The 12,728-nt window shown below is 43.0% G+C and overlaps 2 protein-coding genes and 1 long non-coding RNA gene across 6 annotated transcripts in view; 1 reads left to right on the top strand and 2 right to left on the bottom strand.

Moving 5' to 3' along the window:
- Positions 1 to 12,728, bottom strand: part of LOC130405767 (uncharacterized) — a 198,073-nt gene that overhangs the window by 20,790 nt on the left and 164,555 nt on the right.
- Positions 2,222 to 6,271, top strand: LOC130405779 (uncharacterized). 2 transcript variants are annotated; one of them, XR_008904369.1, is made up of 4 exons: positions 2,222 to 2,536; positions 3,771 to 3,863; positions 3,974 to 4,013; positions 5,863 to 6,271. It is a non-coding gene; the product is annotated as an uncharacterized LOC130405779 (long non-coding RNA). The 2 variants fall into 2 exon arrangements; XR_008904368.1 differs by having other exon boundaries at positions 2,222 to 2,739.
- The window catches only part of LOC130405769 (uncharacterized), an 83,170-nt gene continuing 79,482 nt past the window's right edge, over positions 9,041 to 12,728 (bottom strand). For all 4 annotated transcript variants that reach the window (XM_056610968.1, XM_056610966.1, XM_056610967.1 and 1 more), the window contains exons 4-6: positions 11,360 to 11,620; positions 10,940 to 11,239; positions 9,041 to 9,875 (exon numbers count right to left, since the gene is read on the bottom strand). In XM_056610968.1, the coding sequence (XP_056466943.1) occupies positions 9,850 to 9,875; positions 10,940 to 11,239; positions 11,360 to 11,620 (587 nt within the window). In that variant the 3' untranslated portion in view covers positions 9,041 to 9,849. The remainder of the gene's footprint in view (positions 9,876 to 10,939; positions 11,240 to 11,359; positions 11,621 to 12,728) is intronic.

The following is a 12,728-nucleotide window of genomic DNA, read 5'->3' as shown; positions in this document are numbered from 1 at the left end:
CATTTCCCACACTCTCTGTGCCTTGCTGGTAAGAACACTCCTGATTTACCAGCCACCTAAACCAAACCCAGCTTTCATCCCCGAGATACATGACCTCCTCTCCACACTCTATACAACCCCAGGGAATATCATCATACTGTGATTTTAATATTCATGTTAACAACTCCCCTTCCTACTCTGTAGCTGAATTCCTTAATCTTCTTGACAGTCTCAACCTCACCCAACACGTCAATGTCCCAACACACTCCAGAGGCAACACTCTTGATTTGTTGATCACCAACTCCACCTCCATCAGCAATCTTTCGCTGCACGATCTGGGCGTGTCCGACCATAAGGCCATCTCAATGGAGCTACCCACCCTGTCCCCCCTCAATAAGCCCGACAGACAAATCAGTTTCAGGAACCTTAAAAATATCAACCCAGTCACCATGACTACTGACCTCCTCCGTCTCTCCGCTGCCAACCCCCCTTCAGTCACTGAATCTGTGGATCTCTACAATTCATCACTCAGCACCCTCCTGGACCGCCATGCCCCAGTCAAGCTCAGAACTGTCACCTTCACATGCTCAGCCCCCTGGTACACCAGTGAGCTACGACTGCTGAAGAGAACGGGGCGTGTCCTTGAGCGGCATTTCATGGACTCAGGACTTGCTGTTCACAAACTAGCCTACCGCGAACATCAGAAGGCCTACAGCAAGTCCCTCAGTGACACACGGTCCCGGTTCTACTCCCAGATAATCAATAATAGCCCTGGTGACTCCAAGCAGCTTTTCTCAACTATAAATCATCTCCTCAAACCTCAGACCCCCCTACACTCAGACAACACGCAGGAGCGGTGCAACAGCCCCCCTGCCTCCCCGCCCTCCCCTCTCTCTAGCCCCCCTGCTCTCTCTTCTTCCCAGCCCCTCCCATTCTTGTTGGCACTCCACACCAGACCCAGTCATCCAGTATCACCAACATCACCTTCTCCGGCCATGACATCCACCTCTCATCCTTAGTCACTAACCTTGGTGTCAAAATGGATCCTCACTTGACCTTTGAGGCCCACATTCAATATCTCTGCAAAACCTCCTTCTTCCACCTCAGGAACATTGCAGAACTCTGCCCCATACTCACTCTCCCCAATTCCGAAAAACTTGTCCACGCCTTTGTCTCCTCCAGGCTGGACTACTGCAACGCACTCTTCATCAGGATCCCCAGAAAGAACATCCAGCGGCTGAAGTACATCCAGAATTGTGCTGCCAGGATCCTGATGGGGGTGCGCGCGGAGATACCACCACATCACACCCATCCTCAAATCCCTCCACTGGCTTCCTGTCCAGTACAGGATCCAATTCAAGATCTCCCTTCTGTCCCACCAGTGCCTCCATGGCACTGCCCCCCTATACCTCAAAGAACTCATCACCCCCCATTCCTCCTCACGCCATCTCCGCTCTGGACAGGCCTATTTATTTATTTTTTGTTGCATTTTTCTCTTTTCTTTTAATGTGCATTGTAGCACTTTGAGATCATTGAATTGATATAAAGTGCGTTACAAATAAAATGTATTATTATTATTATAACACACGCTGACTGTGAAGAGGGGGGGATTCATAAGCCGAATACTCTCAGAATCTGTGTGCATGGCAGCTTTGGCAGTGTTTTGTTGACCAACCATTCTGGTAATTCCTTGGTTTCCATGGAGCTTTGAAGGACGTTCCATCTCAAGGCTCCCAGTCTAGTTTCCCCCTTGTTTTCAAATTGTACAAGATCCCTGCTTATTTTTAAAATGAAATCTGGATTACAAAATCATCTCTAGAACAACTTGTAATATGTTTATTGTTTTACTTTCACATGTATTTCTCCAGACTTATGAGTTTATGTACATACTGGCTATTATAATTTCCCAACAGGCTTGAATAAATAATGTAACTTTTCCACAGAACCGGAGCATGAGCTGAGCAGCTTCAGTGTTCTGCATGTAAAGGATCGCCATGCCAACATTGAGTCGACGGTGGACTTCATGGCGAGCCCTGTTAAATGGAGCGTTTCCTCGCTTTCTCCTCCTGGGTCTCATCATTCCGAGCAGTCTGCAGGTGAAGCACCATGCGTTGGTGCTGATTTACAAGGAGCGGATCACATACCAAAAAAAGATATCAATCTTCCACGTGTTTTTGGCCTGGAACAACGTCTCTGTGTTAGGCCTTTCACACCAAAAAGAAGAGCCAGTTCCGGGCTGGTGCTAGGGCCAGTTCAAGACTGGTTCCAGCCTTATCCCAGTCATGAACCAGTTGGTTTCACATCGGCCAGAGCCAGCCATGGAGCCGGTGAGAGCAACGTTATGACGTCACTGCAAACGTCTGCTTACGTCTCCGCTTTCAAAGATAGCCTTTGTCCGGGTTGCTCCCTCTAACTTGTTCTGGACCTCGGAAGAAGACCAGAATCCAAGGAGACAGGTTGTCTCCTCCACGGTCCACTGCGTTTTCATCTTCACGTCCATTGTTTACTTCAGTGTTTTTAAAAAGGCCGGTCTTCGTTGGTCTTCCTGTTTATGAAGGTAAGGATAACCCCGCCCCCTGCCCCTGGCGTAAAGGCAGTTCTCGTTCTAGCCCAGCACAATCCTGGGGCTGGAGTTGAACCGTTTTTTACAGCCCGGAACCGGTTCTCTGGCCTTGTGAAACCGAAACACTGGCTCTAGCTCCGAACTAGCCCGGAACCTGCTCAGATTTTGCGGCGGTGTGAAAGGCCTATGAGATCCAGGTGATGAACAAAAAGGACGAGAGTCCCTGTGTGTTGATAAACAGGATAAACGGACAGACTACACTAAACTAGGCTATGCTAAAATGAGCAAAGCTGTGATAGACCAAGCTGGGATAAACTTGGCTAAACCTTGCTATAGGCTAAACTGGGAGGGACTAAAATAGGCTGAACTAGGCTAGCCTATGAAGGCTAAGTGAGACTGGGCTAGGCTAGACTGCACTGGATAGGCTAGGTAACTCAGTGTAACATCCTCTCTTGAGGGTGCTTCTGTCTTTCTGTTTCTGTGATCTGCTGTCTTGAAAATAACCCACATCCCACATATTAATACCTTCCTCTTCAGAATCAGAAAAGGTTTATTGCCAAATACATTTACACATATGAGGAATTTGTCTTGGTATTCGTATTCGTTGCGCACGATCTTAACAAACAGTAAACAATAAACAATAAGCAAGTATTGAATAATAAGTACTGAAAAAGATAAGAGTAAATAAAAATATAGTAAATAAAAAATATGAATAAATAAATAGAGATACTCTATATACATATACATATGCACCTTAATAAGATAAGATAAGAAAAGAAAAGAAAAGAAAATAATATACGTACAATTGTGCTTGATGGTGAAAGTAGTGCAAAAATTGTCATCATAGGCAGATGACAACAATTGTTGTCATCAACAATGTGGGTGTTGATGGGGGAAGGGGGGGTAGTGTGCGTGTCAGTGTTGATGGGGTTCCGGGGCCGATGTTGATGAGGCCAGTTGCAGACGGGAAGTAACTGTTTTTGTGGCGGGAGGTTTTGGTCTTGACAGACCTCAACCTCTTACCAGAGGGCAGTGTTTTAAAGAGTATATATTTTTTGAAGTACGCTTCGGTGAGCGTCCTCCTTTCGAATTGTTTCTGAAGGACTCGGACTGAGATTAACCTTTGTGGTCTACTACAATCAGAGAAGGAAACCAATGGACACAACTGGAATTGTTTTTGTGGTTTGCATCGTAAGACTCTGATGCTCTTTTCTGTGCCAAATTCTAGAGGAGTGGAAATTCAAGATGAAACCAAGCGTAAAACCAAGACGTAGGTTATTACCTTTAAAGAAGACCCAAGTGGCAAACACCAGACCAGAAGGTACACTTTTCTTTGTGATGCTGTGTTCTTTGGATCATTGTTGGTGTTCCAATCGGATAGTAGTATTATTGGGCACGTTTAATCAGCCATTACTTGCCCCTTCTATTCAGGAGAGCAGAGCCAAGGACGAAAGTGCAGTCAGTCAGTCAGGTGAGTCATGGAAGATATTTAAACTATTAAACGTTGTGTTGGATCGAGCCAAAACATTAACATTAGTTTCCGTTTGTAGGGGGAAGGACCCATGGTCCTAGCACGAGTGGTAGCGCGAGAAAACTTTGAGTAAACATATCCCCATGATGATACGTTCTAGTTTAGTTTTTTCAAACGAATCATTTGTATATTACTGTACAGCATAAAACATTTGCTAATTACAGTAGCTCAGCATATCAAGTATTTGTACTCAACCTTTTCTCCCAAGTTGAAATAAGTGTTTATCTTATACAGTAGGCATACTTTAGTATAACAGCACTTGGGTAAGTAAACAAATCACAACAACCAACCAAAAATGAAACGTGTAGAGTGCATTTGATAGAGTCAAAATAGTCACAGCTCATCTTAAGCATCTACTGTCTCCTGGTAGCTACGGTGATGCCCATTTTGTGCTGGGTAATTAGCTCTGATGGCCTGGACAACACAGGAGGCCGATACTGTCTAAGAAAGAAAGAGACCAAAATTAGCAAAAGCAAGATAAATTATGCCTTGAGTAGCCTATACAGCATTACACAGACTTCAAGCCTATGCTCTACCAATAGGATCGGCTACTTTCGGATAGCTACATTGTAGCAAATGTGTTAGCCAAAAAAACCACACACTTACTCTATGCTCAGACGTCTGTTTCTCCCGGCTTTGGCTGGCGTTTCCAGTTCGCTTTCTGTCCGGAAATATGTATCCAATACACCGGGTGAGAGGTTACACACATGGCCCCGTCCTCGCCAGATTCAGCCATTTATTCTAGAAGAAACTGGCATCGCTGAAATTCGCTGCAGCACAGGGACTCTGTGTTAGTGTCGCTAGGCGAACAGAGCAAACCAGCGCGCTCCGGCTCCTCGTCCTCGGCAACAGGCAGGGATTGTTCAGCTGCAGCCGCAGCAGCCTCCTCTATTTTTGTCAATTCTTCCTGGCTGTATTCTGGCTCATACAAATAGCCCTGAATGTCCAAATCCAACAATAGAATTTCAAAATGCACTTTGACTGTTTCACATTGCAAATTTGTTCTCAAGCTAAGCTGTGAAGAAACATGGCGGACATTGTGTTTACATCTCGTACGCGAGCTCCCGCCCCCCCCTCATTCCTTATTGGTGGGTTCACAAATTTGCGGAACCAATGGTTTGTAGTCCTGGCCCTTCTAGCAGGAAAGCAAAGTTCTCCCGAGATGACGTCAAACGCGTCATTTGACGTCATCTCGGGAGAAAATTAGATCAGGAAGGCTGGGCCAAGGGAAGACTGGGTTAGACTGAGGTTAAAAACAAACCTTTTTTTATATTACAATAGGGATTTTATAATGATAGAAGGCCAGTTCTGAATGGGTGAAGTATCCCTTTAAGTTGAAACAAGGATTACAATGTAAAGAAGTGAGATTGGTTTACTGTTGGCCTACAGCCTGCAATTAAAAGATTCAAATTAATGAAAGACTGCATGTAAAGATACCAGCAAGTCATATTATTCATATTAAAGTGATGGGAATAGAATAATTGTGGCAAAGAAATCGTTCTTGATGGTGTATCTGCAGGCATGAAACACACATCATAGAAAAAATCAGCTAATTCCTTAATTTAGCCTTTTGGAAGTGTGTGAGGTCAAAACTAAAGTAAAGTGAATCAGCGCAAAGCCACATTACTATAAACTATGGGATGTAAGCTGTGTTTATCTTAACAAACAACACTTTAAACAATATTTAAACGTATGATCAGGGTCGTCGTCAAAAATTTTGCTGATTTTGTGTGTGACAAAATATTTACCCCAATAAAGAAGTTGAATTAATCATCTATCGTGATTGCAGGGGAGCTTCCAAGGATCTATTCTGAATGGGTGCAGAGAGTTTCAATCCCAGTTATCAAAGGTCTCCTGGATGACCTTTGGCAGCAGAAAGTGTTCAATACTGAGGACAAGGACACTGTGATGGAGAACCACAAGATCAGAGTGGAACGAGCACGTTGTCTGATCGACATGGTGATCGGGAAAAGGGAGAGAGCAAGTCAGATAATGATTGATAGTATGAAGGAGAGAGACATTGAATTATGCATCACCTTGGGCCTGATCTCTTTGATTTTAGTAATTTTAAAGAAACGCACTGCCAACTTTGTTTTGACAAGACAAGCTGAAAAAGTAATTGCTGCTGTAGATAGGAATTTTGTTACATTTTATTATAATAATTTTAATATGGTTGTTATCATGGAGTTTAATGAATAAAGTTGACAAAGAAAGAAAATAATTTTGCTTATCTTGACATTTGTAATAATCCACAGAATTGTATAAGGGTTGGATTTTTAATTTTCTTATAATTTTTTATCATGGATATGACCAAAATGAGCTTGTGTGACAACTACATGTATCTTAATGTGCTGATTTCTGAAACGTGCTTTGCGCAGACAAGAGCCGACTTTATCTGATTCCGCATGGTTTCATTGATTGGCGCACACTCTCGAGAATAATTGTAGAAACTAAAAAGGCAACGTTCCATAATTCAAACGCAGAGGCTAGGCATTGACACACGGCTACTGCTAACCCGATTAGGAGAGCTTGGTCTAGATCCTGCCCATTTTGTTGTGCAGGATGAAGTAGGCTATAGGTCTTTTTACACTGCCAAGCCGGTTCGGTCGCAGCTTGGCACGCTCGGCGAGTTCACCTTCTTATCTCAAGTTTCACCGTGGTGAAGTTGGTTTGAAGTTGGATATTCGACAGATATTCGGCCATTCATTTCCTATGGGAAATTGCTTTTTGCTCAATAGCTTCTGAGTTATAGGAGCCAGTGGCCCCAGACCAATGTTGACCTGTCCTACTATGTGGTACTAACAACACACACCTCACTAAAAAATAATATTTTGCTCCTCCTATTTTATTTAAATATTTTAAGAATCCCATTCATTTCCTATGGGAAATTGCTTTTTGCTCAATAGCTTCCGAGTTATAGGACCCAGAGGCCCCAGACCAATGTTTACCTGTTCTACTATGTGGTACTAACAACACACACCTCACTAAAAATAAATATTTTGCTCCTCCTATTTTATTTAAATATTTTAAGAATCCCATTAGTTTCCTATGGGAAATTGCTTTTTGCTCAATAGCTTCCGAGTTATAGGAGCCAGTGGCCCCAGACCAATGTTGACCTGTCCTACTATGTGGTACTAACAACACACACCTCACTAAAAATTAATATTTTGCTCCTCCTATTTTATTTAAATATTTTAAGAATCCCATTCATTTCCTATGGGAAATTGCTTTTTGCTCAATAGCTTCCGAGTTATAGGACCCAGAGGCCCCAGACCAATGTTTACCTGTTCTACTATGTGGTACTAACAACACACACCTCACTAAAAATAAATATTTTGCTCCTCCTATTTTATTTAAATATTTTAAGAATCCCATTCATTTCCTATGGGAAATTGCTTTTTGCTCAATAGCTTCCGAGTTATAGGACCCAGAGGCCCCAGACCAATGTTGACCTGTCCTACTATGTGGTACTAACAACACACACCTCACTAAAAATTATTATTTTGCTCCTCCTATTTTATTTAAATATTTTAAGAATCCCATTAATTTCCAATGGGAAATTGCTTTTTGCTCAATAGCTTCCGAGTTATGGGACCCAGAGGCCCCAGACCAATTTAGACCTGTTCTACTATGTGGTACTAACAACACATATTAAATCTAACAGTAGTCTATGAGTAAACTATCGGCGGTAATCACTGTTTTTGGTAGCGAATTTGTGCCAGCTTGGCATTCTGTGGAATTGGATGTGTTTTAATAAAACACATCCAATGCACGGAATGACGGCTGGTGACGCCACTGAGGCTATAGTAGGCTACCAATGCTCTTAGCATCCTACGAGTACCCCTGGAGTCCTCGTTAGCTACGAGCGTTTTCACGACGTTCGTAACCAATGATTCGGGAAACGGTGTGAAAACTGTACGATTTTCCATTTAAAAGACTGACATTAACTGAGTCATCTGTACATTTTTAAATATGTCTGTTTGTGTGCTGGCTGCGACAGTCATCAGTTTATATGATGTATAATAGAGGGGACAGGACACAGCCCTGTGGTGACCCTGTGGAGGACAGTATCTCCTCTGAGAGTACCCCATTTACCCTCACTCTGAGTTTCGTCGGTAAAAAAAATCCAAAATCCAAAATCCACCCCACTAAACTGAAAGCTAAATTAAAACTTCGAAATAACTCAATTGAAATGTGTGGTTGAATAGTGTTAAAAGCTGCAAAGCAACAAACACAATTTCGGCATGTGTGTTGCTACCTTCACTCTGTGCTTCAGTATCAGATTAATATTGTTGCATCTTCAACCCCTCGCCTGGCCCTACAAGAAAATTGTTGTGGGTCCAAGAGATTCTGTTTTAATAAGGAGCACCCTTACCTACTCACTGTCAGTACAAATATACAAAACAACTATAGGTTCATTTAGGACTTATCGTAACATGACTATCACTTATTCATTAGACAACAGTAATTCATATTTTCTTTTTGTTGTTCTTATAGTTATTCATATTTTCCCTTTGTTGATCTTTCATTTGGAAGTTGTTACACTTTCTGCACAGCGAGTTTGTGGGATTTTTTTTGGAAGTGTCTGCAGCGACCTCTCTTGGTCACACGCGGGAGTGTGCTATTTGCTCTGATATAATGGTCCTTCCTTTGTTTGGACATCAAAAATCCCAAGACGCCATTCCAACGTAACTCTGTGACTAAAAAGAGCACTCTGACTGTTCTTCAGAATTCAGCACGGCTGAACTCTGGAAAACATGCCTCCACTCATCGTAGAAACACCTGAGCTCAAACTTCTACTCGCAGTTCTTTAGGGCAATGAGTGAAACAATAAATGATATGCATGAATCCACGGAGATGTCAATGTTGACCGAAAGCTTACAGGAATGTGTTCCATTATTTATAGAATAAGAGTTCAATTATATTAATGTGACGTAATTATTATATTAAAAGTATTTATTAATATTGAATATGTTGGCATGACTAAAAACAAATGAAGCAAGAAAGAAGCCTTTTCCACCAATCATTTTAATTTTGCACCAAACAGATGTTTGAACATTCCTGGGTCAGGATAATGTTACGGTGAACACCCTGAGGTAAGGTTATCAATAAGTTACGGAAAACATTTTTGTAGAAACCTGAATAATCACAGTATGGGTCATGAGTCATGATGAACATGTTAAAATAATATATAAAAATAAAATGACACACTACCAGCTGCCTCTTCGGGAAACTATTAAAAAGAGTCCTGAATAATTTTTTGGATAATCCTAATCCTAATCACAATCATACCAAAATTCCTGTCTAAACCTGGCTATAGGAAGTACCTGAGGGGAACATCTTAGTACACATGTAGTAGCCCAGGAAGGAGGAACTATTCTAAACATGATATCAATAATTACTTTACACGGTCAAGATATTTGGAAGAAGAGTGCAGATTGAAAACTCATCTTTTCCGGCTGCATCTTGGCATATGAAAAATAATTCAGATAGAAAGTTCTCTATCACTTGTTTCTATAATGTAGCACTTAAAGCACCTTCCTTATTGAATGCCTTTTATGTACTTGCACTTGGACATATTCCTGCACTTTTTGGGTTTGTCCTCCATTCTGAAATGAAATTCCAGAAGCTTTGGACTAACGTGTCAGCTAAATAAATGTAATTTAAACAGTTTAGAAACTGTTTCAGGTTAGTTGGCCCATCACTTGTTTTGGTCAATCTTCAGGGCTTTTCTTTCGACGGAGACATCTACTGCACTATGGAATCTGCCATGTAACTATTTTGAGGATTTCTTCATCATGCCTGAGAAAGCAAACAGACAGGGAATTAGTGCACATACAAAAAACAAAGTTAACCTCCATTGCAATTACAACCATATTACATTACTACCACAAATAATATTGAATGCAAACTGATTTAGCACACTAATCTAACAAGAAGTATCCAACGTTATGGGGTGTGGCGCCCAAAGCAGACCGTACTTCCTGCGGAGGCTGCGATCATTCAACATCTGCAGGAAAAACCTGTGGATGTTCTACCAGACTGTGGTCGCCTGCGTTCTTTTCTACGCTGTGGTGTGCTGCGGGGGGCAGCCTATCTAACGGACTCGTCAAGGCTGGACCAGCTGATTAGGCCCTGCTCTGGTCAGAATGAAGCTGGACTCTGGACAGCGGCAGAGAGGAGAACATCCAACAAACTGCTGGCTATTCTGGGCAATGTCAGCCATCCTCTGCACACTGTCATCAGCAACCAGAGGAGCTCGGTCAGCGACAGGGTGCTCCTCAACACCAACAGACTGAAGAACTCCCTTGTCCCCCGAGACATTAAACTGTCCAACACCTCACTGGGATTTAGGCGGCGGCCAAGAAGGACAGAGTTACCTTGTGGTCAATTCCATTCAAAAAGCTTTATGGCACGACTATTGTTGTGAACAGCGTTACCAATGCATTATTTATCATTATTTTTTGTAAATTATTATTATTTTTAATACATTGGTAGTCATGGCGGGGCCCTATTGTTGTTAAGGCGGCCGCCTTAACCACACAGTGCTCGGGGAAACACTGCATGACACTATATCAAACCCAACTTGGCTGTTTGACTGTTTAAGCACTCCCGCATGTAAGTATTGTCTTGTGTACTATTCCTCTTGTATATTGTTTCACATTTATATTTGTTCTTCTTTACTGTTACTCTATTTGTTACATGGTGTTTGCTGCTGCTGGAAGTGCAATTTAATTAATAAAGATTAATCAAGTTCCTGTCTGTCTGTCTGTCTGTCTGTCTGTCTGTCTGTCTGTCTGTCTGTCTGTCTGTCTGTCTGTCTGTCTGTCTGTCTGTCTGTCTGTCTGTCTGTCTGAGTACGTTACCTGTCAATAACTGACGAGTGCCGACCGGTAGGTCCTCCATGTCCTTCAGACCTCTCAGCAGGTCCTGAGCCTTTCCTGGTGGTCTTCTTCGGCCCCTCCACAGCACCAACATCTTCTGCTTCTGCATGGCTACAGATCTATGTTCTGCTTTGATGACCTCGAGATCGTTGTTCTTCAGCTCCAGGTGGATGGCCACCTCCTCCCACTCCTGTCCCAACGTTTTGGCCACCTGCAGGAGCTCCTTATCAGTCAGAGCCTGCCTTGCAGGCTCTGACTGAGAGCGGGTTTCAGTGTTGCTGCCTGGAAAAAAGACAAGGACGATCCACACACACAGGCAGGTCAAGTCATCTCAAAAAGATGGAACGTGATGGTCCTGCTTTCCCCCCACTATGTTGCGTGTTGTTGGGTGAGGAACGTTACCTTTCAATAACCGATGGGTCTCGACCGGTAGGTCCTCCAGGTCTTTCAGACCTCTCAGCAGGTCCTGTGCTGTGGTCTTTCCTGTTCTTCGTTTCTTCCACAGCAGCAACATGTTCCGTCTCTGCATGAACTCAGCCTCGTCTTCTTTCTTGATCTCGTCCAGATCTTTCTTCGTCAGCCCCAGGTGGAGGGCTGCCCTCTTCCACTCCTGTCCCAGCGTTTGTGCAACATCCCGGAGCTGCTTATCAGACAGATCCTGCCCTGGGGAGGGGGTTTCATAGTGTCATCATATTTCTGGGAAAAGACATAGACAATCCACACACAGGCAGGTGAAGTTCCACCATTTGACGATGTACAAAACAAAAATACAGATTTAGATTGACCACTTCTGAAATTGGTGTGAGGGGTTATTTTACCAAGAATGTGTGGCTAGGTAGATGAGAGAAGCAAAGTGTATGCACGAGGTACACAAGCAACATTATGCATGCGCCCTTAAAATAGCATCTGAACAACGCGCCACTGACTATAAACCAGGTATTTCCTGGTTTGTGGCACAAGTGATTTCTGAAACGGCAAGATAGCACCAGGGAACGTTTGCGCCAGAACACGCCTCCTCCTTTCGCCGAGCCGCCCCTTGGGGCGCAAGATCATTCCCTAATTTACCGACGCGTGGCGCAGGAGGGAAAAGAACTCTCTGCACCAGTTGCAAACTAGCAACGACACATGCGCCAGTGATTAAGTCAATTGCGCCGGATGCAAGATAGAGCCCGTAAAGTTTTATTCCACACAAATGTAATCCCGAGTGGAAGATCAGTGGATCCCAGTGGATTAAGGACAAAGAAGCTCCCCTCTTGTCAAAACAAAGCTGGTAGTGACCGTTTCTTTAAAAAGTACATTCATGGTAACAACTCACCCACACCAGCAGGAGAAGAGATAAGACCCAGGGTGGAGCATAAGTCATAGTACTTCCTCTTCATACTAGCAATCATTATCCGACTTGCTTTCTCCCCTTTACCGATCACCATATCGATCAGACACCGTGGTCGGTCCTTTGTGCTCCTCTCGTTCTCCATCACAGAGTCCTTGTCCTCAATAATGAACACTTTCTGCTCTAAAAGGTCATCCAGGAGACCTTTGATAACTGAGATTTCACAAATTCACAACGGACCCTTCGAAGCTCCACTGGAAAAGAAATCAAGGGGCAAAATAAAAATGACGGCATGAAAACACTATAGTTGAGGCAGGGTGTTTAACACATTGTTCAGAATTTTGGACCACAGAATTCAGGAAACATTGATTAAACTTTTCTTGACCTCTGTATATTTTAAACCGTTTGTCGTACCACCTTGTCACCCACAACATATCTCAT

The sequence above is a fragment of the Gadus chalcogrammus genome, chromosome 16 (assembly GCF_026213295.1).
Source record: "Gadus chalcogrammus isolate NIFS_2021 chromosome 16, NIFS_Gcha_1.0, whole genome shotgun sequence".
Lineage (NCBI taxonomy): Eukaryota > Metazoa > Chordata > Actinopteri > Gadiformes > Gadidae > Gadus > Gadus chalcogrammus.
Note: the sequence above shows the minus strand (reverse complement) of the source record. Positions and strands in the feature narration are given on the sequence as shown.